Source organism: Heptranchias perlo, chromosome 2, assembly GCF_035084215.1.
Source record: "Heptranchias perlo isolate sHepPer1 chromosome 2, sHepPer1.hap1, whole genome shotgun sequence".
Taxonomy (NCBI): Eukaryota; Metazoa; Chordata; class Chondrichthyes; order Hexanchiformes; family Hexanchidae; genus Heptranchias; species Heptranchias perlo.
In genome coordinates, this window is record NC_090326.1 from 23418952 (window position 1) to 23446302 (window position 27351).

Consider the following 27351-nt stretch of genomic DNA (forward strand, 5'->3'; position numbering starts at 1 on the left):
CCCTATCTCTGTAGCCTTCTCCAGCCCTACAACCCTCCGAGATCTCTGCATTCCTCCAATTCTGGCCTCTTGCGCATCCCTGATTTTAATCGCTCTACCATTGGCGGCCGTGCCTTCAGCTGCCTAGGCCGTAAGCTCTAGAATTCCTTCCCTAAACCTCTCCACCTCTCTACCTCTCTCTCCTCCTTTAAGATGCTCCTTAAAACCTACCTCTGTCCTAATATCTCCTACTGTGGCTCAGTGTCAAATTTTGTTTGATAACGTTCCTGTGAAGCGCCTTGGGACGTTTTACTACGTTAAAGGTGCTATGTAAATGCAGGTTGATGTTGCTGTTGTTGTATTGCAATTCACAAGTACATTTTGTATAAAACCTAATAATGCGTCCGATAGGGAACAACATTTTATCTCATCAGTAAATAAAATGGGGGTAAAGGATGACAGAAACAAGACAACTAGCCCTTTATTTTGCAACTGTTTTAAATACAGAATGGTAAACATTTCTATACTGTTAGGAGTCTATTATAACAAGTGGCATATGACAGAGAGTGTTTTATGTTTCTCTATTAATAATTATTCTTATTCAGAGTAATAAGCACATTCATATAGGTTTCTATATTATAACATCTATATCAGTGAAATCAACTAGGTAACACATGGCAGCAAAATTTCAAGTGTGTTAGATTGAGTGTGGTTCACAAATTGTATAAATATAGCACAGTAAGACCTGAGTGGTCTTCAATTTATGAAATAGGTTATTTTAAAAAGGAAAGTTATATAGGAAGAAGGATTGTGGAAGCTTCCCTGGTATTTTAATGTTTAGCTGTGCAGGGATGTTGGAGCTGTGTGATCTGAGTCACTTGCTATGCAGTCATTTTACATCAATATGGTAAGTGAGCAGTGTAGAGATTGTTAGAGACAGTCCAGTGTAGGTGTTTTTGTCCAGTTGCTGGCAGTTAGTTTTAATATGGTACGGTGTGATGTGTGGGATGAGGTATTATGTAATATTTTCTCATTATCTGGAGGAAAAGTGTATCTTGAAGATGGTTGGCTTTTATGTTTTCATTGTTTTATTTTCCCCTTTAAACTAAACCTGAGTGTTATTTTGGTCTCTAGAACAGTTATTGTTGTAGTGTAAAATATGATCCAGTGGTTTGCAAAGGTCAAAATAGTTTGGCGAAAAAGGAGCATCAGAGTTTCAAAATACCACAGATGTGTAAATTATTGAGCGATTACTGTATACACAATCATGTTTTAAATTTGTCTTTTAATATAAAAGGAGTATTACCTACAAACTTTCATTGATTTTAAAGGACAGGGATTTCTGGTCTTTAACTTATGACTTTTCATTGAAATACAATGGAATACTAATATTTCTAATCAACTGAATTGTGATGGACACTCCAGTCCTCATAATAGTGGTTCTTCTACACTGTATAAATAGTCGATGATATTTAGTACTCAAATCAATCTTTTACATATTACAGTTCAATGGTGCTTAATTGCATACATAGCCGAATTAACAAAGGCCTTCTCAATAAGAATTAAGTTGTCTCTTTTTGTGGTAAAGCAATTGAAATTAAGTTGTTGTAATGCAAGGGATAAATATTAATGATTATATAGATAATTGCATTTCATTCGTAGAGCTGATAACTAGTCACTGTTTTCTTGCAGCTGTCCACTTTTAATTGGGATGATTTATTTAGTCCTGTGATGATTAATATCTTCATGATGTGCGAGTTTTCACATCTTGTCTGCGGCTACGGACGTCATTTCAAGCTGGCATGTCTCTGAATCTAAGATTGTAAATGGAAAAAGAGAGCGTATTACATCATTCTATACAGCACATACCATGGAAACATCAGTAGGATATAAAATCAGTGATTGGTTAAAAAGAAGTTGGATCATTGTGGCCCCTTTTATTTACATTTTTGTAAAATCCCATTTGTCATCTTTTCATGGACTGTCCTGAATAAAATTACGTTAACACATATTTACCACTAAGTCAGGTATGTTACCACTGATGGGAAAATATTAGTTCTGGTAATTACCGCTGCTCTGTAATATTAACACATGTTTAATTGAACAGCACCTATTGACTAAACATTTTCCAATAATTTTTAAAATGGAAACTGCCTACAGCATTGAGGGAAAACTGGCAATCAATAGAAACCAATAGTTTATTTTACAAGTCTTCAAATAAAATATATGCTCATTTTGCATATTAAAAGCAAATTTTAAAATGGTAGATTTCAAAAAGACTACTAAATTATATTTTTATAATGTTATATTGGGCTGATTTTCCTGTCCAATGCACCTGAGGAATGTTCAGTTTCCAGATGTAAAGGAAAGGAAAAGTGGGCGAGGACCTGTGACGCCAGGTCTTCGCTCCCTACATGTTACCGAGAGATTGTTGGGTGGAGTACGCACGCAATGGGCAGACATGGTAATGAGATGGAAAGGGCACGACCAACCCCATGTCGCTGGACGGGTGCCAATTTTGAGAGCACTGAGAAAAAATGGGCTTTACGTACCTCTGCACCCCCTGCAGTTGGAGAATCAGAGAGGGACAGACAGCTAAAATCAGAGGACCAAAAAAAGGTAAGTCCCTTTTTCTTTCAAGGGCAGCAAGACAGGGATGAGTGTTGGAAGCATTCTGGCTTCTGCTTTTGGATAGCAGCCAGAAGGCCCTGAAGCTGGCAGCCATTACCCGCCGCATTTCCACACTCTTTTCCAAGCACAAGGCCATGCCACAGGGCAGACCTGTGCCTTGGGTATGTTATGATGTGGAGATGCCGGTGATGGACTGGGGTTGACAATTGTAAACAATTTTACAACACCAAGTTATAGTCCAGCAATTTTATTTTAAATTCACAAGCTTTCGGAGATTTTCTCCTTCCTGAGGAAGGAGAAAATCTCCGAAAGCTTGTGAATTTAAAATAAAATTGCTGGACTATAACTTGGTGTTGTAAAATTGTTTACAATTGGGTATGTTAAGCCTAGGCTAATGACCTGAACCCAAAACTACAGGCAGATTTAGGTCAGATCACATGAAATGCATTTCAGATGTACTCCATCTGACTGGTGTCCAGGTGTGGAGGAGGCAGGAAAACCGTCCCTTACATGTACACAATTAACTTAATAATATTTTTAATCTGATTCTCTCGAAGAAACATCTAAGTGATCAGTAGCAGAGAAAAGTGGCATATCAGCCATACTGATGCTTTAGATCATCTGATCAATCCCACCCGATAGGGTACCAGACAAATAAATGGAGGTCTGTTTGGTGACCTCTAGCTCCTTATTTGTGCAATCAACAGGGTGGCTATAGGGCCAACCTGTTCAGGTAACCGTGCCCACCATATTATTTGATACACTGTCCTTGAGGAGCTGCTATGATACTTCCAGTTGACTGCTTCAATTTCAGTATGCTGCATTGATTCTATTTGACTGCTACAGATTCTCGGGAACAAAAATGGTAGTACATGATGTTACAAGAAATATTGTTGCTTAAACTTAAAGAGATAGCGATTCGAGGTAAAACATGGGAATGGTTAAGAAAAGGCAGAATAGTTGGAAGCATCAAGTATTTGTTCGGGGATTGAAGTCAGGATGGGAGGGGGGTAGTAAATGGAGTGCCCAAGAATTGGTATTGGGGCCCATAGTATTTCCAATTTACGTTAACAACTTGGATTCAGAAGCTCAAAGCAAACTGGTCAAATTTGCAAACAATACCAAACCAAAGAAAGCAGCAGAATGTAAGTGGCAGCCAGAACTACAAAATGAGTTATTTAAAATATGTCAGTGAGCAGAACAGTGGTTAATTCAATATAATACAGACAAATGTAAAGTATTGCACAAAAGAAGAAAAAGTAGTGACATAAATGCACTGTGCATGGCATCACAATGAAGTTGAAAGAGATCTAGGGGTATGTCCAAACATTACTGAATCACAAACAACAAAACAAACAGAATCTGAATCACATAGCCAGAACAGTAAAGTACAAGTCAAAAGAAGTCTTGCTTAATCTGTACAGAATTATGCTCAAACTGCACCCTGGATACTGTGTCCAGTTCTAGTCAGTAAGACACAAGGGAGACATTCAAGTGTTGGAAGCAGTGCAGAAAAGACTCACATGCCTCATTTCTTGGGCTCAATTTTCCCGGGAAATTGCAGGTGCGTTGGGAGGTGGGGGGGCTCCGAAAAGTGGGGAAATCCCGTTCGAGTTCGGAACCCGGCTCCAACCCACAGACATCCGGGTTCCCCACTGACATATCTGAGTGCGCCCGCGCCTCCTGAATGCAGAAGTCCCACTTGGCAATTACAGCCAGCGGGATGACAGTTAAGACAGTTGTTGAGATAGTTTGAGTAGTTGAACGACTTAATTTTCTCCACTTTGAGGCAGGGGTGTGATTTTTGAAGCATCCTCAGTGTGTTTCCCGTGCTGTGGGAAACACTCCATGTTGCAACAGACATGTTTCAGCCAGCAGCCAGTGAGACATTCAGATGCTTGTTTGACAGATGGGGAGAAAAGGTCACTTATTGCAGCAGGGCACTCATTCTTTCAGACAAAGTTTTGGCTGCAAGATCTTTGTGTTTTCACTGCAAATTCTTACTTTCCACTCAAAATTCTTCTGTTCACATATTTAACTACTTTGCGGACCCCCTCAAATTCACACCGTCAGGTTGGGGGGGCGCCATGGCTGCATTCACCACTGCATCCGAGGTCAAGCAACATCACCAGCCTCGCCAGGCACAGCGTCCACCTCCACCACTTGGAGCTCCACAACACAGTGCTGCGCCACAGGAACCTGCACAAGAGCACAGAGGGCAACAACAGAGAGGGGCACCGCTTGAGGAGGCCCCATCCACATCTGCCATCTACAATGAGGAGGAGGAGGAGGATGAGGAGGAGGAGGAGGATGAGGATGAACCCATGGACAGAGCAGCAGCTCACCTGGCTGCTCGTGAGGCCAGGGAGTCACTGATATGTGAACGGTTCTCCTAACATCAGAAAGTGTGAAGAGTCCAGTCCTCACCACCTGGAAAGAGTAGCGCCAAAACCAGCTCCTCCCCCCCGCTCCCTGAACAAAACTGTCCTGCAACTACACATACACCCACTGTAAAGTGACCCAAAGGGTGGCATCAAGAGTCACCGTTCATGGTGAACCTCATGAAAGGGCCCTATTACAAAGCCAGTCAAGAATGGTCAAGATGTGGCAGTAATGGTAACAATCATAATATTTAATGTGAGTTGAACAAAAAGCAAATATAAATGAAAAACATGACCAACCGTCAAACATCCTTGTGCATCCCCTTCATGCTTACAAAACCTTCGCCTTTCTCTTCCGACTACTTCTACATGCTGCATCCCCTGTGCCTGCAGCAGAGGGAGTGGCAGGTTGCTCTTGTTCATGCCCTGACTGCTGAAATGCTTTGGGCCTACGCCCTCTGGGTTTTGGAGCCCGTGAGGGCCCTACAACGACTGCTCCACCTGCACCTGTGCAGGGGCAGACGCGGCCACCAGGAGAGGAGGCAGCATTGCGAGTACTGCTTGAGAGGGGGGCAACGGGTGAGACAGGGGAGCACTTTGAGTGGCATCCCCACTTCCATGTCCCCTTTCACCATCATCCCTCCCCTGGGCCAGGCCCACATCGCTCCTACCACTCTGCTGGACAACAGTTTGGAGGACATGTGTGAAGCCTTGTAAGGCCAGTGCTAGTGTATCTGACTGCCTGTTTAAGGTGGCAGAATGTTGTTCAGTGTGAGTCCGAATGGCCGTTGTCAGGGGAGAGGAGTGCTCCTACCGACACGGACTCTCCGCAGCTGCCCCTGCCACCAATGTCTGCTCGTGCTTACTTGTGTGTGGTAACTCACCATGTGCCAACCCAACTAAGGACTAGGACCCACCGAGGTGTGAGTATCTGCGCTGGTGGATGGCTCGCTAAGATGTGACGGTGCACCCTCAGAGGCCGGCAGGTCCTCTGAGGAATCACCCTCTGCCATCACAGTGGCCACTGAAGACCCTGTAAGAGAACAGAAGGCAATATTAAGCATCATCACAGATGTGTCATGTTGTGATGAGCATACTGAGGTACTGAAGATGGCAAGGCATGTTAACATCAATTCATATTATGTGTGATGAATATTAAAGACGTTTGTTGGGTGCCAGTCTCGGTGTCCCCCACAGACAGGCACTCGAGGGTTCGGCTGAGTTCCAGCGCCTCCTGCTCCCCGTCTGTGAGGACGACGATTTGTTGCGGCCCCCCTCTGGTCCTCGCCCTCTCCCATGCATTCTGAGCACTCTTCGCTTAGAAGGGGAGAAAGTACAGATGCGTGAGTGAGTGATGGTGATGTGGCCAACCGATGAATGCATTGGTTTGGGTGCGGCTGACCGTGAGAGATGCATCAGAGGGTGAGTATGAGACAGAGCCATGACATTGTATGAGGATTGGGTTGAGTGGTAGTGGTGGGGTGACTAATGGGGAAGTGAAGAAGTGCTGAGGAAGTGCAGGTAAGTTGAGGATGAGCCTTAAGTGGGTGTGAGGAGTGATGTGATAGAGTAGTGTTGGCAGTGCAGAATGAGTTGGGGGGTGGGGGCGGTGATGTGGAAGACGGAATGTAGGAGAATCAGTAAGTGTACTCACTTTTGCTGACCTAGTTAGGTCATTGAAGCTCTTCCTGCACTGGACCCAGGTGCGGGATATGTTGCTGCTGCTGGTGACCTCCTCTGCCACTTCGAGCCAGGCCTTCTTGGCGGCAGAGGCAGACCACTTCCTCCAGTCTACCAGGTAAAACACATCCCTCCTCCTCCTCACCCCATCCAGTAGCACCTGGAGTGAGGCATCGTTGAACCTTGCCCCAGTGCTGCTCCATTGTGTTGTGTGTGAACACCATCAGTCCCAAGTTCCACTCCACACCTTCTTGACTTGTACATGTATTGGAGGACTGCCCCTTTAAATAGAGCTCCTCCAGCTGACAGCCTGTGATGCCATCCCGCCTCCACTCTAATATCAGGGCCCTTGTGTCAGATAAATAAGTTATGTGGAGAGACTGAAGAAGCTTGGGATCTTCAGCATTCAAAGAAGGTAACAATAAGGAGACCACATAAAGGCATATGATAGTAAACAGTATTGAAAAGGCCTTCCTCATCTTGTGATTTATGCAGGCTTGCTGTACTCGCGGAAGTGCGGTACAGCAGGTGTCAGTGACCTCCACTCCTGATCCCGCAGCAGTATCTGAAGACAGGGGGAGGTAATCTCATTAGCATACAAGTGGCAGGCGCCTGGACCACTATAGGCACATCTTAGATGTCCAACAGAGAAGGGGGGAGGGGGCAAGAAAAGCGATGCTGGTCAGCCGCCAGTGCAGCAGCTGACACTGCCAGAATGTTTATTTATTTCTTTAAGCTCAATTTATAAGGGAGCCTATTTCAAAAACACAACTGAAGTTTTTATTGGATAAAAGCCAGGTTTTGTCTCTGAACCCCCCAGCTGGGTTGCTGAGCATATCTGTATGCTGGGTTCATCCTAGCATTCAGGGCACTCAATGGTAGCGAGGCTGAGGCCGAAGCCAAGGAAATTACTGCTGTAGGAATTTCCTCTTCCAACCCCGCCCTCTCAGATACCAGAGACCATATCTGGAACAGACAGAAGCTCTGATCCAACCAGGTCCTTGCACAAATTGGCATCCTGGGCCAGCATCTGGACAATATTTTGCACACTCCACCATACTCTTGGTTTTCTTACATCAGGAGTGCACCACTGGGCCCACGAAAATTCAGGTCCCTTGTGACACTGATCTGTATTTTTGTAGAGACTTAAAAACACATTTCTTTCCATGTCTAAAATGAGTTGATACAGTAAAAAATTGCATTCCAATTAATAAGTAAGTTGCAGTTATAAAGATTGTCTACATTACACAGGTTCACATAAATTCAGACCATTATTTTCACTATATTTGATTGACAGATTTATGCTTGAGATCAATTAGCTTGTTTTCAGAAAGCACTGATTTCTACACTGTTCCAATGCTGCCTAGTGATCATTTACCTTTCTCTGTTTCTTATATGTATTTACCTTGTTTTGTTCTCTGCCTCTGACCAAGAGGGAAGCTGATGATGATGACCCTTTAGAACTGGCCAATACAGCAACAGTTCAAGTAATAAAATTAAGCTTTTCTTTTTTTATTTTCCTTCTCTCCTTCAAGAGGAAATGGACAATCTCAATTGTGCATTTCTATAAATGTGCGGTTTAATACCAAAGATTATGGGAACACCATCAGTCTCAAGTTCCACTCCACACCTTCCTGACTTGTACTTGTATTGCCATTCCTTCAGTCTTGTTGGAAATCCTTCCCTTGCACCATTGTGGAGTACCTTCACCACAGGGACTGCAGCGGTTCAAGGAGAAGGCTCACACCTACCGTCTCAAGGCAACTAGGGATGGGCAATAAAAATGTGGCTTTGCCAGCATGATCCATGTCACAAGAACAAATAAATAGAATCCATCCTTGTGCTGATGTTTTCATTCTACATTCTTCAACTTCCTTCAGATCATGTACTCCATGTTCATAGAAACATAGAAACAGAGAAAATAGGAGCAAGAGTAGGCCATTGGGCCCTTTGGGCCTGCTCCGCCATTCAAATGATCATGGCAACCTCCAGTCCTATTCCAGTGTAATGGCTGAATCATTATGACCCTGAGATTGCACAGCCATTCCGGTGGATTCCTCAACCTGGGGGTTACCCTGCACTGTGACCCTTGATCCTTCACCTTGTTTTCTCAAAAAAATGGAGAGTACCTCAAGTTTCAACCTAAGTGGAACTGCTGTATGGTACATACCTATACTAGCCCATGGCAATTACTTTTATAAATTATATTTCATTTGTTATTTTGATTTGTTGCTGACTATATTGGAAAGAAGCATCAAGGAAATTGGATTGTTGATGCAACTACTGTAGCTGCTGGATAGCTAAGAACGTCCTAATCGGTCATCTTTATTCTTTCAGGTTCAGCTAGAAAGAAACCGACTTGTTTACTATTCAGCCTACTCTGTTTGCAGTAGCGGGGAACTAGCTAATGTTCAAGTCTCCTGTATGTGTAGTATATGGATTTTCAAACTTCATGCAGGCTGATTTTCAGGTGAATTTTTTGATTTTTTTAATGAAATATTGAAATGTTTTTTGCACAGTTCTTTACTTTGATGAATGCCAGAAATTGTTTGGGGTTTAATAAAATGTTTGCTATTATGCAAATTACTTGCTGCATTCCATTTAGTCATTCTGGTTAAGGAATGAAAATTGCCATTTCAGCAGAAACATTTCTTCATGTATTTTACAAGCACTTGTATCAGTGTAGCTAGTTGGATGGGAGCAAGCAGTCTCTGGAATCTGGTTACGATACAGTAGATCTTATTATGTAGCAATCCCTACATTCTCACTGGACATGTTGCTGCTTCACTGCCTCGCCTCCGGTGCTGATTAAAATTGAAAGTCTTCAAGGCTTTGGAACGGGGGTCCTAAGCTTGTTACCGACCTGCCCTGCACTCCCCTCACAGAGCTGCACTGAGAATTCAGTGAATGTTTTTTCCTCCAGGCTGCAATCCCAATGGCCTCTTCCTCTCCTCGAAACAGCAACAATGTTCTTATGTAGGCAAGACAAGGCAGTCTAGACTTTCTGCCTGCTCCCTGCAATTTTTTTGCCAGATCTGGAGCAAACGTGGGGCGTGGAGGTGGCAAAGTGCTCCACTGTGTTCCTACCTCTTTGCAACTCCCCTCCTCCATTTCCTAATACCTAGGTCTGTAGTAAAGAACGTGCCTGTCCATGTGCAGGTGAGCATACTTAAATAACAATGCAAATGAGGGAAATTCGTACTCTGATGTGTTTACTGGCGTTTGCGTTATTTGAACACTGGACACAAAAGGCTCCTATTAGACTTTGAAGGGCCAGTAAAGGGGTCCCAAAAATCTTTCTTGTGCAATTGCTCTTGGAGCTTTACCTTGAACAGGCCCCAGGAAGAAGTTGCAATTTTTTTTTATTGCCATTTACCGGCAGCTTGCTGGCACCCCTAAACTGGCCTGCAAGGTCTGTCACGGGCATAGCATTCCCTATTGTCATTATCAAGGAAAAGGAGGAGCAGCACAGGATGGGGGAAAGGAGAGTCAGGTAGCATTTAAGGATGATGCACTCCACCATATCACCTCCCCCCATGGAATATGCAGGCAACACAGGTCATATGAGGAGGTTACTGAGCAGATACGTATAAGAGTGTACTTCACCAAAGAAGCAATAGGGAAGCTCTGCCATCTACTGCTTCAGAACCTTCAGCAATGGTCATCTGCCTGCATTGCTCTCTCTCTCTCTCTCTGGCTATGAAGGTGACAACCCCACTCAACTTGGCACAGAGTCACATCAGGCAGTCACGAGGGGTCTCTATAATACCAGCCAGGTTGCAGTATGGGCATGCAATCATCTGGTGACTGACATACTGGAGATCTGGGAAATTCATCACCTTCGGCATTACAGCAAGGCAGCAGTGAGATGGGGCCATCTAGTTTTATGAGGCCGCTGGCTTCCCCAAGGTCCAGGGGTGCAATCAGTAGTGCCCATGTTGCTTTTCAAGCTCCCACAGAACAACCCCTCAACTGTCTAACCAGGAAGAGCTTCCACTCCCTCGATGGACAGATTCAGGGAAGAAAATCATGTCAATGGATGACTGGTAGGTGACAAAACCTACCCCCAGATCCCATGGATAATGGCACCACAAAGTATTCTCTTTTGTAAACATAGGCTCTGAAAATGTGCAGGCCTTCTGGCAAACTCCTGCCATAACTCAGTTCAGCGGAAGGCCAGGAAATAGACGGGAACCCTGATATATTGGGTCCCAGCCTTCGCTGGAAGTTTCAGGGTCGTTGGGGGAGGTGGGGGGGGGTTGTCTGTGGTGAACCCTCTGTCTACCCAAATATGGTCCCCTACATCAGAGGGGGTGGGGCTGAAGGCAGGGACTCCCTGTACTGGGAGTTCCCACTTCCCTGGACTCAGTGGGCCCCTAGGTAAGTTTGGAAGCTGGCATACTCAGTGAGATGAGGCATTCTGGAATCCTGAAAGCTGCAAGTGGGCCCAATTTAGGAAGCAAAATTATATTTCTTTAAAGAAATTTTATTGGACCAATCACCCCTCCCCCCCAGACTGGACACACTCAGATGGCATTAGGCACCGGAGTTCCCAATCTGTGTGGGCTGGAGGGCACCTGAGCCATGCCACGAGTGGTGTGGACACCTGCTGACACCATGCTAATTAAGCACTCTCCCAGGGACCCCGCATATTCTGGTAGGGTTAGTATTGGAGGGTAATAGCAGGCACGATCCCGGCGTAACTACTGGGATCGCGGCCCATGCAAATTCACGACCACAGTGTTTATTACTTGCTTGATACTTGTATGTACTGTAGTCTGCCTGATGTGGCAGGTGTCCCTGGGGTGGCTTGGAAGATCCGGTTGAATGAAAACCTCATGCTGTAGTAATCTTCATTTCTACAGGAAAAGCTTCTCTGTTCCAGATGTTGCCTTCACAGCATTGTACGATAGATGGTGAAACTCTGTGACAGCCTGTCTTATGAAGTGGAGGCAGTGAAGACAATTCTTCCCTGACGTGTACGCAGGTGCTGAGGTAGTCGCAGGTACAGATAAAGTGCCTCCGATGTCATTGCACCTGGAATTGTTGGCCACTCATTAACTTTTCTTCCTCATCGAAATCATACAGCACAGTCAGAAATCCAAAAGCGCTAACAAAACTCACCATTTTTTATGCTGCAATTTAAATACCAGCAACATACATAAATAATGAAGGAAACCACACCCAGCCCAAAAAAATGTACAAAAATTGTAGAATACCTTTGAAGCCCTTGGGATTAAAGGGGCAGTGGCTGCATGGGTAAAAAATTGTCTAAGAGACAGAAAGCAGAGTAGTGGTGAACGGTTGTTTTTCATATTGGAGAGATGTATACAGTGGTGTCCCCCAATGCTTGGTATTAGGACCACTGCTCCTTTTGCTGGACCTTAATGGCCTGGACTTGGGTATATAGGGTATAATTTCAAAGTTTGCAGATGACACGAAACTCGGAAATGTAGTAAACAATGTGGAGGATAGTAACAGACTTCAGGAGGACATAGACAGACTGGTGAAATGGGCAGACACATGGCAGATGCAATTTAACACAGAGAAGTATGAAGTGATTCATTTTGGTAGAAAGAATGAGGAGAGGCACTATAAACTAAATGGTACAATTTTAAAAGGGGAGCAGGAACAGAGAGACTTGGGGGTGTACGTACACAAATCTCTGAAGGTAGCAGGACAAGCTGAAAAGGCTGTTGATAAAGCACACGGGATCGTTGGCTTTATAAACAGAGGCATAGACCCCGGTATTTACAGAGAGGGATCGCGGTTGCAGGGCAGAAAGGCAGAAATCCTGGGGACGTGGAGGTCCTGCCGAATTTAACAGCAGGACCTCATTTTCATTTTTTTATTCCCTTTCCCGCCCGGCAGCTGGCCGGATTAACAGGCTACCGGGCAGGAAAGCCGGCAGTAGGGGGCCAGAGCCAGGGACCATTGGGGACAGTCCCCAGCAATGGGGAGAAATCGGGGCTTGCTGGGGAGGGGGGGGGTCGGAGGCTGGCAATCTGTATGGAGGGAGAGAAGGAAAGATTGGGGTTTGGGGGGGCTGTCAGATTGCAGGGCAGGAGGCTTGGGATCGGCGTTTGAAGGGGGGAGGTCGGCAGATCGCGGCAGCGAGGAGAGGCCGCGATCAGCAGAAGGTTAGCTTGAGGGGTCGGGGGAAGCACTCCTGCTCCTCCTGGCCCACAAGGAGTGCTATAAAAAGCACTTACCTTCTGGATCCGGCACTTCCCGTCTCCATTTAGCTGCCGGGTTTCTTGAGCCCTGGGAAACCCGACTGGCCAGCGTTAAATTTAAATCAGGCTTCCAACTGCACAATGCGAGCCTGATTAAATATTATAATGAAATGTCCCGCCTCTCCAAGCAAGGACACAGACACGCTACGCAACCCGCCACTGCAAAAATGGCGGCAGGCACATACTTAGTAGGTCGGGGTCGCGTTTCGTAATTTTTCTTTTTTACCCAAACCTCTCCCGCCATTGTGGGTTAATATCAATCCCATAGAGTACAAAAGTAAAGAAGTTATGCTAAACCTTTAGAAATCACTGGTTAGGTCCCAGCTGGAGTATTATGTCTAATTCTGGGCACTACACTTTAGGAAGGATGTCAAGGCCTTAGAGAGGGTGCAGACGAGATTTACGAGAATTAGAATGGTACCAGTGATGAAGGATTTCAGCTTTGTGGAGAGACTGGAGAAGCTGGGATTGTTCTCCTTAGAGCAGAGAAGATTAAGGGGAGATTTAATAAAGGTGTTTAAAATCATGGTCGGTTTTGATAGAGTAAATAAGAAGAAACTGTTTCCATTGGCAGGAGGGTCAGTAACCAGAGGACACAGATTTAAGGTAACTGGCAAAAGAACCAGAGGAGAGATGAGGAGAATTTTTTTTACACAGCGAGGTGTTATCATCTGGAATGCACTGCCTGAAAGCGTGGTGGAAGCAGATTTCAATACTAACTTTCAAAAGGAAATTTGATAAATACTTGAAGGGGAAACATTTGCATGATTATGGGGAAAGGGCAGGGAGAGTGGGACTAATTGGATAGCTCTTTCAAAGAGCCGGCACAGACATGATGGGCCAAATGGCCTCGTTCTGTGCTGTATCATTCTATGATACCCAGGAAAGCCAACTGATGCATGGAGCAAATGTAACTGAAAATATAAAAAAGAACTTTTTTTTAATTATCAATAATAACCATGCATCTCGCTTTAGGAAGCCGATTTGAGCAGGTTGGGTCCCCCTACTGCCCCATGCACCCATGTTATATGAGCAAGCCTTGCCCAAAGTTGGGAGATTTGGTAAAGGACTAGATTAACATAATTATACAATGTCAATGGGGTCCTTGCACATCAGTGGTGTGGCTTCATTTCTTGCCCAAGTCTGAAAATCAAATGCAACACAAATCAGGTGCACAAGGTACTGGGTTCAATTTCCTCCCCCACTTCTGCCATGCAGGACATCCCTTACCTTGAACGTAACCTCAGAAAATTGGGATTATGGGCTATAGAATGAAGAAGCTTCTTATCCTCTGCTTTCTTGTAATAAGAGTTATGTTATGTTGTGTTATATTTTCTATTATATGTTATGTTATGTCACTGTTACAGTAGAGTTGGGGAGCTTCATTCAGCATCCGGGGTTTGTGCAGATTGCAGGCTTCAACCAATCCCATCTGATGGACCAGCTGGTCTTTTCCTGCCCGTCAATTTCGTATGTCCTGTAGTCACCTATCCCTTAGATCAGTGAGAATGCTGAGCCGCAGCCCCATGGCAGGGGCAGTCGTGCAATGGATATGGAACATATTGCCTTCTCTCAGGATGACAGCACGTCCGCACCATCATCACTCCCTCAAACAATGCCCGCCCAGGTGCCAGAAAGCCAGCTGGGCCAACCTACCCTGGAAACCTTCAAGATGCTGCAGTCTGCACCTGGGCCCTAGAGATCATTGGCCATAAGCATCTGAAGAGCCCTCATCTGAGCCACAGCATCTTTCCAACTCCAATACTGAAACTGCTGGAGGAGTACCTCATAGAAGTGGTAGGGTAGATAAGAGATCACTTTAAAAAAGATCTATGGGCTCATACCTGGGTGATAATTAGTTTGTAGGCATTTGTATAAGCCAGTAAAATTATAAACCTTTTTGAAATCTGTGTGTGCAGAGTGTTTCTATAGGTGACAAGTGCATCAACATTGGTCTTTGGGTGGAATAAATTTATTGGAGGGTGGAAGGACTGGGAGAAATGTTGGACGTGAGTGTTAACACAGGAGAGCAAAGATTGTTCGACTGAAGCACAGTTCAGTGAGCTGTTGCCAAAGAGCTCTGGCTGCAGGTTGGTGGTAATGCCATCCTGTTTCTTCACCATTCTCAATGTCATCTGTGTTGTCTTCATTATCCTCCTACATGTGCTGTCCCCATTGTAAAGTAAAATTATGCAGAATGCAGCCAGCCACTATGATACAGGGCACACTCTCTGAACTGTATTGAAGGAAGCCACTAGACCTGTCCATTCAACGGAATCATTGCATGAGCACTCCATTGGCCTACTCAACGAGGGTTCTAGTCAACCTATGGCTTGAGCTGCAATGGAGTTGAGCCAGTGAGCATGAGTTTCTGAGAGGAGTCATGAGCCAAGTATGCAGGGTATAACTCTTGTCCCCAGGCAGCCAGCCACTCAGTTGCTGTGCAAAGAATGGTGAGATGGATGAATTGGCACAATATAAAAGTATCATGGCAGCTGCCACGAATTCAGGCTCAGATCTGCATGATACATTGCTAGTGATCACACACCAGTTGTACATTAATGAAATGGAGCCCTTGCAATTCAAAGCGGTGGCAGGCTCGTCTGCAGGAGCCTGTATTACGATGTTCGTGAAGTCAATGATACACTGGGATTGGAAGAAGAATGCAATCAGCACAAACCCCAGAGCTCTACCCTGCTGTTTCCAGTTGTCCTTGAAGTGAAGACCGGAAGGAGCCAGAGACAAAGCAGTAGAGGGCTGTAGTAATCTTGGCTGCAACAGGCTGGCTGTGGCAGTGGGTTGCTCGTCTTGTTCCAGACGGTGACACAGATCTGTGACAGCCTTTCTAGAGAAGTGCAGTCTCTTCTGAGAAGTGCAGAAATATTTCTCTGGGCCTATCTATGCTATTGGGAGGATAACAATGTCTGCCTGCTCCCTTCCTCCTTTGTGGTTTCCTTCCAGCTGCAGCTCCACATGGTCCTTCCACCTGTTGCTGCTGCTCATCTTCCTTTAGCCAGAATTGAATGGCCAAAAGGATTCCCATTTTCACAAGAAGAATATTGCCAGTACCTCCTTTATTTTCCTAAAGGTTGTCCAGCCATTACAAGCAAAAACATAGTGATTCTGCACCAAAAATGACTGAGAAACACAAGAAATACAAAAAAGATTTCTGTCAAGCATTTATAGCTATTTAAATTATAGCTGGTGAGTGCCCCTTTAAATACTGCTGGAACTGTGCCTTGTACTGCCCATGATCTGCAGACAGGTTTAGGAAACAGTGGTGGCAATGCTGACTCACATGAAAATAGAGTCTAGGCCCTAATCATTTATTTAATTATATTTATTAGGCTTCTGCATGTTTCAGGTGGGAGCACTGGCTGCCTAAATCGAGGCCTGCTTGAAAATTGCAACAGAAACTTTGGCAGAAATTTTATTCCCTCTGATTTTCATCCCATTACCATCTCGTTCACATTGAAAAATGGAGTAGTAGGTAATTGAAAATCAGCTCCATAAGTCCTAGTTGGTGTCCCAAAAGGAGAGGTAAATATTAAATAGCAAAAAGATGCTATTAAGATGTGAGAAGGTAGAAATTCTAATTGGCAAAGTTCACATACAAATGCTTAATATGCTCAGACGACATTCAAGTGTGCACTATTTTTACACATTTGAGAACCTTTTCATTCATTCATCTGACGAAGGAGATAATCTCCGAAAGCTTGTGATTTTAAAATAAATTTGTTGGACTATAACCTGGTGTTGTAAGATTCCTTACATTTATTTTTACACAGGCATTGACCTATGGCTTAATTTCGCCTTTAAAATTGCAAATCAAAAACAAAATTTAGGGATTGGATATCTTCTTTTGTTCTCATTTTTTTATTTAAAGATGAATGTAACTTAATTTGTAGATGGGTTATGGCAAGCTCCACTTGTGCAGTTAAGCAACCATGATCAACAAATGAGGTAAGAAAAAATGTCAAGGGAAAAGAAATGTCTTACACAAATTCAAGGAAAAGCATAAATCCAATGGACTGGAAAAGCTATAAAAAACAACAAAGGGATACAAAGAAAGTAATAAGAGGTGCAAAAAGGGAGTATGATAAAAACTTGCAAGGAATATCAAAGCTAATAGTAAAAGTTCTTACAAATATATTTAGAGAAAGCGAGTGGTAAGGGGGAATGTGGGCCCATTAAAGACAGATGCAGGCGATGCTATAATGGATAATAAGGAAAGTCTGCCATTTCCTTATTATCCAGTATTTAAATGAATACTTTGTATCAGTTTTCACAATAGAAGAAGAGGATAAAATACCAGCATAAAAAGGGAACCCAAAAATAAGCCAGGGGGAGGAAATTATTGGATCTAATATAAGTAAGAAAATGGTAATGAAGAAAATAATGGGACTTAAGATAGTCAAATCTGCAGGACCTGATGATTTCAAACCTGGGTGGGAAAATTGCAGATGCATTAGTCATAATTTACCAATCTCTCTAGATTCGGGGATTGTGCCTTTGCATTAGAAAGTTAAAAATGTCACTCCATTATTTAAGAAAGGAGGGAGGGAGAAACTAGGAAACTACAGACCTGTCAGTTTAACATCCGTTATGGAGAAGTTACTGGAATCTATCATTAGGGACAGAATGACTGATAATGTGAACAAGTCTGAACAAGCGAGTCAGTATGGAAGGGTAGATCATGACTGACTAATCGAGTTGAATTTTTTGAGGAGGTCAGTAACATAGTGAACAGGGCAGTATCTATTGACGTTGTCTATATTGTCCTCCCGAAAGCATTTGACAAGTTTGCGCACAAGATATTATTAGCAAAAATAAAAGCGTATGGAATTGGAGGTAACTTTGTGACATGGGTTGGTAATTGGTTGAGAGGTAGGAAACAAAAAGTGTGGATAATGGGAATGTACCATGATTGGCTGGATGTGACAAGTGGTTCCCCAGGGATCTATAATGGAGTCTCAGCTTTTCACCAAATATATATCAATGACGTGGATGAAGGAATACAGGGTTATATGTTCAAGTTTGCAGATGACACAAACTTAGGAGGCACAGTAAGTTGTGTAGATGGTAGCAGGAAGTTACAAAGGGACATAGACAGATTAAGTGAGTGAGCAAAACTACGGCAGATGGAATTCAATGTGGGGTAGTGTGTGGTCATCCACTTTGGATCCAAGAAGGACAAATCAGAATATTTCTAAATGGCGAGAGATTAGTAACTGTGGAGGAGCAAAGAGATTTGGGTGTCCATGTACACAAATCACTAAAAGCTAGTGTACAGACACAAGAAGTAATCAAAAAGGCTAATTTTCCAAGAGGGCCGGAATGTAAAGGGGAGGAAATTATGCTTCAGTTGTACAAAGCCTTGGTCAGACTCCATCTGGAGTTCCGTTTTGGGCACTGAACCTCAGGAAGGATATATTGGCCTTGGAGGTGGCGCAGTGCAGATTCACCAGAATGATACCAGGCTTTAAACCGTTAAATTGTGAGGACAGGTTGCATAAACTTGGCTTGTATTCCCTTGAGTTTAGAAGGTTGAGGGCTGATCTAATTGAGGTGTTTAAAATGATAAAATGTTTTGATAGGGTAGGTACAGAGGGATTATTTCTTCTGGTGGGGAAATCCAGAACAAGGAGACACAATCTTAAAATTGGAATTAGTCCATTTAGGAGTGAAATCAGAAATCACCTTTTCACACAAAGGGTAGAGGAATTCTGGAATTTCCTCCTCTAAAAGGCCGTGGATGCTGGATGAATTGAAATTTTCAAGACTGAGATCAACATTTTTTTTTATTAGGTAAGGGTATCAAGGGATGTGGAGCAAAGGAGGGTAAATGGATTTGAGGTACAGATCAGCCATGATCTAATTGAATAGCAGAATGGGTTTGATGGGTTGAATGGCCTACTGTTGCTCCTAGTTTCCTATGTAAGATGCGTTTTAGCTCAGATGCAATATTCCAGAGATCAAACAATCTTAAAGTTCATTCAATTCTCATTAAAGGGAGAAAGTCCCTTAGATAATATTTCATGGTTATTAAATTTGATGTATATAAAATAACAAATGCTCCATCAGCATGTGTCTTAGATGTCTTGATAGTTTAAATTGGCAAATTTTGGTACATACTCGTAGATGTTATGGTTTTGGAATGCGTAACTTTGATATATAATTAGCCTGCTGTAAACACAAAATATTTAGAGAGAGTTATGAAACAGCCTTTTGATTTAGCTTGAAGCACAAGACAGGACTATTCTTCTTCTCATTTGTCATTTGATTTAGCGTGAGAACCGTGGGTAGAATAAAGTAAGTCAAGATTTGAATATTCAAGACGTCCAAACTGGAGACACAGAATATAAAATTGCTCCATATGCAGACAATATGTTTTTTAGAAAGAACAAGTAATTTGTCCCCAAGGTTATGTGAAAAGTAGAAGGAATATGGGGGGGGGAAATTGGATAGGGAATATTATTGGGTAGCGCGATCCGCATTAACCCGCACCCAATGGCCCCTGCTTTCGTCCGGCCTGAATACTTACCTTCCAGCAGCGTTGGAAATCAGCGTTGACACGAGGATTCAATGCAATTCGCACTTCCCACCAGCAGGGGCAGCCCCAATCTCTCAAAGGAAGGCTGTCTCTTAAAATCTCTTAAAGGTAGCCAGTACCTGTTATTTGCTGAAAATAACAGTCTGCTGTCTACATGGAGATCAGACATTGCACAAGTAAAGCACAGATACAGGTTACGTCCCTTTTTACAAACTGATGAGTTATGTTAACACATTGAATAAAAGTTACGCACTACTAAAACCCACATCCTCCAATCTGCATGCCAGACCTCACCAATCTGCCGAACTGAGTTTGTACCATGAATGTGAGAGTGCATGCACCAAGGTTCGCTGCTGATTCACTAGAGGCCTTGGTGCAAGAGGTGGAAGAAGGAGGGACATCCTATATCCACAGCGGTTGGGGGGCCCTCCAGTCACATGGCCAAAAGGTAGTAGGAGGCAGCGAGGACGAAGTCAATGCCAGGCGCACAAGCATCATGAACATGGATGCAGTGCAGGAAGAAGTTCAATGCTTTGACATGAGTGGTCAAGGTGAGTGAGGTCAACTTTTTAAGTGGCATCTCCTGCCACTAGCCCGCATCCACTGCTCCATGCACTACACCCCCATCACCCACATACCAACAAACTCTTTCAATCAGCACTCAATTCTTCCAATCAGATACTTCCTCTCAACCTTAAACATTGCCACTGTTGCAAGCCTCCCACCCACAATTCACAGGCCACACACACTGGCAGCTATTCAACCATCACATCACCCAGACACACGTCCAACTTTCTCGCAGGAGAAGGTGGTGCATATCAGGAGGCAGCAAGTGGCAGTGGCATTTAGACTCTCGAGCCTGTTCCGCTATTCAATGAGATCATGGTGGACCTGTGACCTAACTCCATATACCCGCCTTAGCCCCATATCCCTTAATACCCTTGATTCACAGAAATCTATCAATCTCAGATTTAAAATTCACAATTGAGCGAGCATCAACTGCCGTTTGCAGAAGAGCGTTCCAAATTTCTCCCACCCTTTGCGTGTAGAAGCGTTTCCTAAATTCACTCCTGCATGTCCTGGCTCTAAATGTTAGGCTATGTCCCCGCGTCCTAGTATTCAAATATAGGAGACCTCCAAATATAGTTACAAATGCATCAGCAGCCAGAAGCAATGATCCAGCCACTAACCTAACAAAACCTGCATGGTCCCTTTAAATAGTCCTCCAGGCACTCTAAGACATGTTCAGATGGTTGTGGTTAAGACTGTGCATTAAGTTGAGCGTTAAGTCCCAAAATTGTGTCTATCACTTTAAATCAGTGTTGCACACTGATTGTATCCATTTTCTCCTTACTTTACATGCTGCCGGCGTTCGGTCTATAAGCATGTGCTAATACCTATACCAAGTTGGCGTCCGCGCACATCACGCTGGAAACGTGCCTGCGCAGCCAAGACATCATCTTGGCACTTCAGAAGGCCACGTAGCGCCAAAACAACGGGCGCTAGGCGGCTGAATTTCTAGCCCATAAGGTCTAACAGGGCATAAAATATATGAGAGGAGAAGGAAATCAGAAGTTTTCCCAATTATTGTGCAGGCTTGCAATCCACTGGGCATGGATAGATATGCTAGGGGTAATTTTCTGTTTTTGTGCTCCTAGTGCTCAACATCTCATACCATGAGCACGTATGAGAATATTGAGTGTGGAGTAGAGCATGCCCAGTGTACAGAGCAGCCCATCTCCTATTAATTCAAGTTAGTAGATAGAAAATCAGGTAGGCTGCTGAATGCACACAATATCTTCCACGCCCAATATTGCAATATGTGCTCCTGGCATGCAATGTCCTGTGCTAGGAGTGCAAAAGTGGAAAATTTACCTTTAAATATTTGACATTCAGACTTTTGTAGGTCCAAATTTTAAAACAAATATATGAACCTATTGTCAAAAGAAATCAACTCCTGTAAATTGCAGATGAACTAGAGTTACTTAGGGTCTTAACAGATCCAATTAAAATCATCTTTGAGATCTGCTCATGTTTTTGAATCATAAAAACCTTGATATTTTATCTTTTTATATATAGAATTTTAAGTAGGCCAAGGCAATGGGATTTTCAAAGTAGATTCTCAGTGATTCCTTAGGGAGGCCTCTATAGCTTGATATACAAAGTTAGAGATAGATGCTTCCGCTAGTCAGCAAGATGATAGGAAGATGGCACAAATTTAAGACAATCACAAAAAGATTTAAAGGGGAGGTTAGAAAAGAATTCTTTACAGAGAGGGTGGTTAGAATGTGGGATTCCCTGCCACAAGCCATTGCTGTTGAAGCAGGGTTCATAAATTCTTTAAAAAGGAAATTAGATATTTTCTTGAAAAGATGAATATTAAAGGGTATGGGGAGAAAGCAGGAGAATGGGAATAGAGTAAGTGGCTCATGCGGAAAAAAACACTTGATGGCCCAAATTGATTCTATGGCCCTGAATTTCCTCGGCCTTTCTGCCACTAGGCTAGAAGTGCTAGTGCCGTAATTTTGCTAGATGTGCAGTGGGTGCAGCGGCAGAAAGTCCGAGGAATTTCAGGGCCTATGATTCAATGATAAGAGTGTGACATTGAAATGTGAGGGCCAGGGGGAGGGGGTGGGGGGGGGGGGCTGGCGGTGAGGAAATCTGCTACTAGACGTCACTAGCAAGAGGAAGTTTTCTGCCACCCTGTTTCTGCAGGCAATGAGCCATTAACAGTATTGGCCATTTCACTGGGGGACTCCTTCACCCATTGTTCTACAGGTGTAAAAACCTAATCAGGAAACCTGTTTGTAACCTTGTACCTCACTTTGATTCACAGTTTTGAAGATATCCATTTAATTTTTCTTCGTCCCAGTTTGGTTTTCTAAGTGAAGAGAGGGATTTAATGTGGACTGATAGCAATGATTCTTCACCAGCTTTCTTGCTGTAATGCTTTGCAGGTGAAGGCTCACAAAGGACTCTGTGAGGTCTATGAAAGCTCTTCATCAAGGACACAGTCCAACTTATCAAGTTTATGAGAATTACTGCAACTTTGGGACTCTTATTGTTTTAAAATGGTTTTAAAGTGCTGGTGAGAAATCAAGTATTCTCCCACTGTACTCAATCTGCTGAGTTCTTCTGCTTCTGTTTAATATTACTTCTTAATAAACTCACCAGTAGTTCTTAGCCCTAGGTGTATAGTCTCACAGTGTTTTATTTTCTGCTGATTTTGGAAGCACAGGAATCACAGTATATATAGACATGAAAAGGGGTTTATTTTTCATCCTGGACATGCTACACTTGATATACTTTGTATGTAGGTCACATTATGACTCATAGAAAGCGAGGATTTCCAATGAAGTGGACTTTTGCCATGGGTACAAGAAAACATTATCAGTAGACGGCCTGAATCATAACAATAAAATGAACTTTGTAATTAATAATTCTTATTGGGATTCCAAACTTTACTTTTGTCCAGAAGCACTGATTAAAATAACAACTGATTTTGTGAGAGTAAATAGGAAAAAATGGTTAGCTCTATAGAAACGTCCAATTGAAAGTAAGTGCCTTAGATTGTCACATTTTAAGCTCAATCTTGCAGCATTCTCTTTTATTAATTAGCTTAAAGCCTGTTTTCCTGTAGCCCCCCACCCCCCCAAACCCTTTTAGGTTGGGTCAACTGGGCAGAGACAGAACAATCTGAGGTGAAACCCTATCAGTTTTAGTGATATGGACAGAATTACTATCAAAACACTTTGAAAACATTATCATTCAAAAAATAAAGAGGCATTACAGAATATTGTAGTTGGGAGAAAAGTCAGAGAAACTCACCCTCAGAGATCCATTCTAGCATAATCAATCCATCAATCAAAATTAGAGAAACTCACCCTCAGAGATCCATTCTAGCATAATCAATCCATCAATCAAAATTGGAAGACAGTTTATTTACTTCAAAATCCAAACTATGCTGGAAATATAGAGAGTGTTGGGCATAAAAGCACTTTGGACAGTTTTCCTTTGATAAGTGCACACCACCCATTAAGACTGCACATTGTGATCCACTTTATTTGCACTAACTTGTGACAATAAATTGAAACACAAAATCATCTTATAATTACAATAATCACAGTTAAGCACCCAAAAAAGGCAATGGATCCTTTATTCTTATGTTATCGCACCGTAATACTGCTGCCACTGGTACTGTTCGATCAAAAAATGGAACAGGAAGACCACAATCGCAGAGTAGAGGATAAAAAAGTCATGAAGGAGACTGTAATCAGAAGCTTCCGAATACTTAGAACTAGTATCAATCCCCCAAACTCACACGTCAGGAGGAAGGCCTGGGAGAAAACTGTATGGTGGTTGAACCACTGAGCCAAAAGAGCAACCAGAGAACAATAACAGCTGAAAAAAGAGGTTGCTATAGCTCTTCAGCTTGGAACATTTGGAAAGGGTGTCCAGACTGATGTAGAAGCTTTTACTTGTAACTCTAGTAAGGATCCAATTCATGTTTGGTCTTTTAGAACACATTGTACAATCAGAATGTTATGATCTATTAATAGAAAAAACAATATCAATGTAGATATCATGCATCAGGTCATATATTAACACTCTGTCAATAAATATATGTTAGCCTTCTTGCTGACATAATCATGACACTTATAAGAGACACTGTTATTATGCACTTCTCTTCATTAATGAACCTGGACTATTCAGAGCTCAATATAATAGAATTCTTCATTAAGTTTGAAAGTGATGTAGTTCAATCCGAAACTAGGGTTTTAAATCTAAACAAAGGAAACTACGAAAGTATGAGGTGCAAGTTGGCTGTGGGTTGATTGGAGAACTACATTAAAAGATATGACGGTAGACAGGTAATGGCTAGCATTTAAAGAATTAATACATAATTTGCAACAAATATATATTCCTTTAAGGCATAAAAACTCAACAGGAAAAGTGGTCCAACCGTGGCTAACAAGAGAAATTAAAGATAGTATTAAATCAAAGGACGAGGCATATAAAGTTGCCAGAAAAAGATGTAAGCTTGAGGATTGGGAGCATTTTAGAATTCAGAAAAGGAGGACAAATAAATTGATAAAGAAAGGGAAGATAGAATATGAGAATAAACTAGCGAGAAACATAAAAACAGACTGTAAAAGCTTCTATAGGTTTGTAAAAAGGAAAAGACTGGTGATGGCAAATGTGGGTCCCTTACAGACAGAGACGGGACAATTTATAATGGGGAGTAAAGAAATGGCATAGAAATTAAACAAATACTTTGTGTCTGTCTTCACGGAAGAAGACACAAAAAACCTCCCAGAAATACTAGAGAACCAAGGGTCTGGCGAGAATGAGGAACTGAAAGAAATTAGTATTAGTAAAAAAAATAGTACTAGAGAAATTAATGGGACTGAAAGTCGATAAATCACAAGGACCTGATGATCTACAGCCCATGGTTTTGAAAGAGGTGGCTGTAGAGATAGTGGATGCATTGGTTGTCATCTTCCAAAATTCTATAGATTCTGGAATGGTTCCTGCAGATTGGAGGGTAGCAAATGTAACCCACTCTTTAAGAAAGGAGGGAGAGAGAAAACAGGGAACTACAGACCTGTTAGCCTGACATCAGTAGTAGGGAAAATGCTAAAATCTATTATAAATGATGTGATAACAGGACACTTAAAAAATAATAATAGGATTTGGCAGAGTCAACATGGATTTATGAAAGGGAAATCATGTTTGACAAACCTATTGGAGTTCTTTGAGGATGTAACTAGTAGAATAGATAAGGGGGAACCAGTGGATATGGCGTATTTGGATTTTCAGAAGGCTTTTGATAAGGTCCCACACAGGAGGTTGGTGAACAAAGTTAGAGTACATGGAATTGGGGGTAATATACTAGCATGGATTGAGAATTGGTTAACAGAGAGAAAACAGAGAGTAGGAATAAACGGGTCTTTTTCATGTTGGCAGACTGTGACTAGTGGGGTACTGCAGGGATCGGTGCTTGGGCCCCAGCTATTCACAATCTATATCAATGATTTGGATGAGGGGACCAAATGTGATATTTCCAAGTTTGCTGATGACACAAAACTAGGTGGGAATGTGAGTTGTGAGGAGGATGCAAAGAGGCTTCAAGGGGATATAGACAGGCTAAGTGAGTGGGCAAGAACATGGCAGATGGAATATAATGTGGAAAAATGTGAAGTTATCCACTTCGGTAGGAAAAACAGAAATGCAGAGTATTTTTTAAATGGTGAGAGATTGGGAAATGATGATGTTCAAAGGAACCTGGGTGCCCTTGTACATGAGTCACTGAAAGCTAACATGCAGGTGCAGGAAGCAATTAGGAAGGCAAATGGTATGTTGGCCTTTATTACAAGAGGATTTGAGTACAGGAGTAAAGATGTCTTACTGCAATTATATAGGGCCTTGGTAAAACTGCACCTGGAGTATTGTGTACAATTTTGGTCTCCTTCCCTAAGAAAGGATATACTTGCCATAGAGGGAGTGCAACGAAGGGTCACCAGACTGATTCCTGGGATGGGGGATTGTCGTATGAGGAGAGATTGGGTCGAGTAGGCCTGTATTCTCTGGAGTTTAGAAGAATGAGAGGTGATCTCATTGAAACATACAAAATTCTTACTGGGCTTGACAGGGTAGATGCAGGGAAGATGTTTCCCCTGGCTGGGGAGTCTAGAACCAGGGGTCACAGTCTCAGAATCAGGGGTAGGCCATTTAGGACTGAGATGAGGAGAAATTTCTTCACTCAGAGGGTGGTGAATCTTTGGAATTCTCTACCCCAGAGGGCTGTGGAGGCTCAGTCATTGAGTACATTCAAAACAGAGATCAATAGATTTCTAGATACTAAAGGCATCAACGGATATGGGGATAGTGCAGGAAAATGGCGTTGAGATAGAAGATCAGCCTTGATCTTATTGAATGGCGGAGCAGGCTCAAGGGGCCGGAAGGCCTACTCCTGCTCCTATTTCTAATGTTCTTCTTAAGAACATACTGTATAACATACTGCACCATAAACATATAGCACAAGCTGTCTGTTAGCAAGCAACATCACAGAGATATAAGCATGTAAACATAGTTACTGTGCTGAAATACCACCACAAAGCACTTACCGAGCACACAAAATGTAGCATTCTCAATGCAAGAAAGCAATTTGCAGACTTGTAAATCACAGGCATTATAGGATGATTAGTGCACCCATCTTGAAAGTAAAGTTGCTGTTGAAACCAGTGAAGGAGAATGATAGAAAATAATAATGTGAGGAAGAAGTTATCTCACATATCTGATAGCAATGACTTCAGGAATTCTTAAACAGGGGGATACCAACTGATGACATTCAGGCTATGACTCACATCAAGATGAGAACAAAAACAGGACCAACTGAAGAGAAGACCAAGTTGGCAAAACAGATGGAGAGAGAAGTTAGACTGGAGGAGGTAGAACAGGCAATAAGGCAGATGAACAGACAAAAATCTCTCTAGCCACATCCTTAATTGCTGCCATCATCATGTCTAAGGAGCTAATTATTGAAGGAATGCTTTCAAAAGGCCAAACTTATATGTCGGAAATTACTGCTGGAAATATTAGTGGACAAATGCTTAATGCGGTCAACAATAACAACTACTTGCATTTATAAAGCACCTTTAACCTAGTAAAATGTCCCAAGGTGTTTCATAGGAGCATAATCAGACAAAAACTGACACCAAGCCAAAGAAGGAGACACTAGGACAGGTGACCAAAATTTGATCAAAGAGCTAGGCTTTAAGGAGGATCTTAAAGGAGGAGAGAGAGGCAGAGAAGCGGAGAGGTTTAGAGAGGGAATTCCAGAGCTTAGGGATTAGACAGCTGAAGGACAAGCGGCCAGAGTTGGAGGAAC

General features: G+C 42.8%; 1 protein-coding gene across 3 annotated transcripts in view; it reads right to left on the reverse strand.

Moving 5' to 3' along the window:
• Positions 1-435: 435 nt before the first annotated feature.
• LOC137333112 (uncharacterized protein C7orf57 homolog) overlaps positions 436-27351 on the reverse strand; it is a 137600-nt gene continuing 110684 nt past the window's right edge. For all 3 annotated transcript variants that reach the window (XM_067997270.1, XM_067997279.1, XM_067997261.1), the window contains one exon: positions 436-1793. In XM_067997270.1, coding sequence (XP_067853371.1) covers positions 1772-1793 — 22 coding nt within the window. In that variant the 3' untranslated portion in view covers positions 436-1771. The remainder of the gene's footprint in view (positions 1794-27351) is intronic.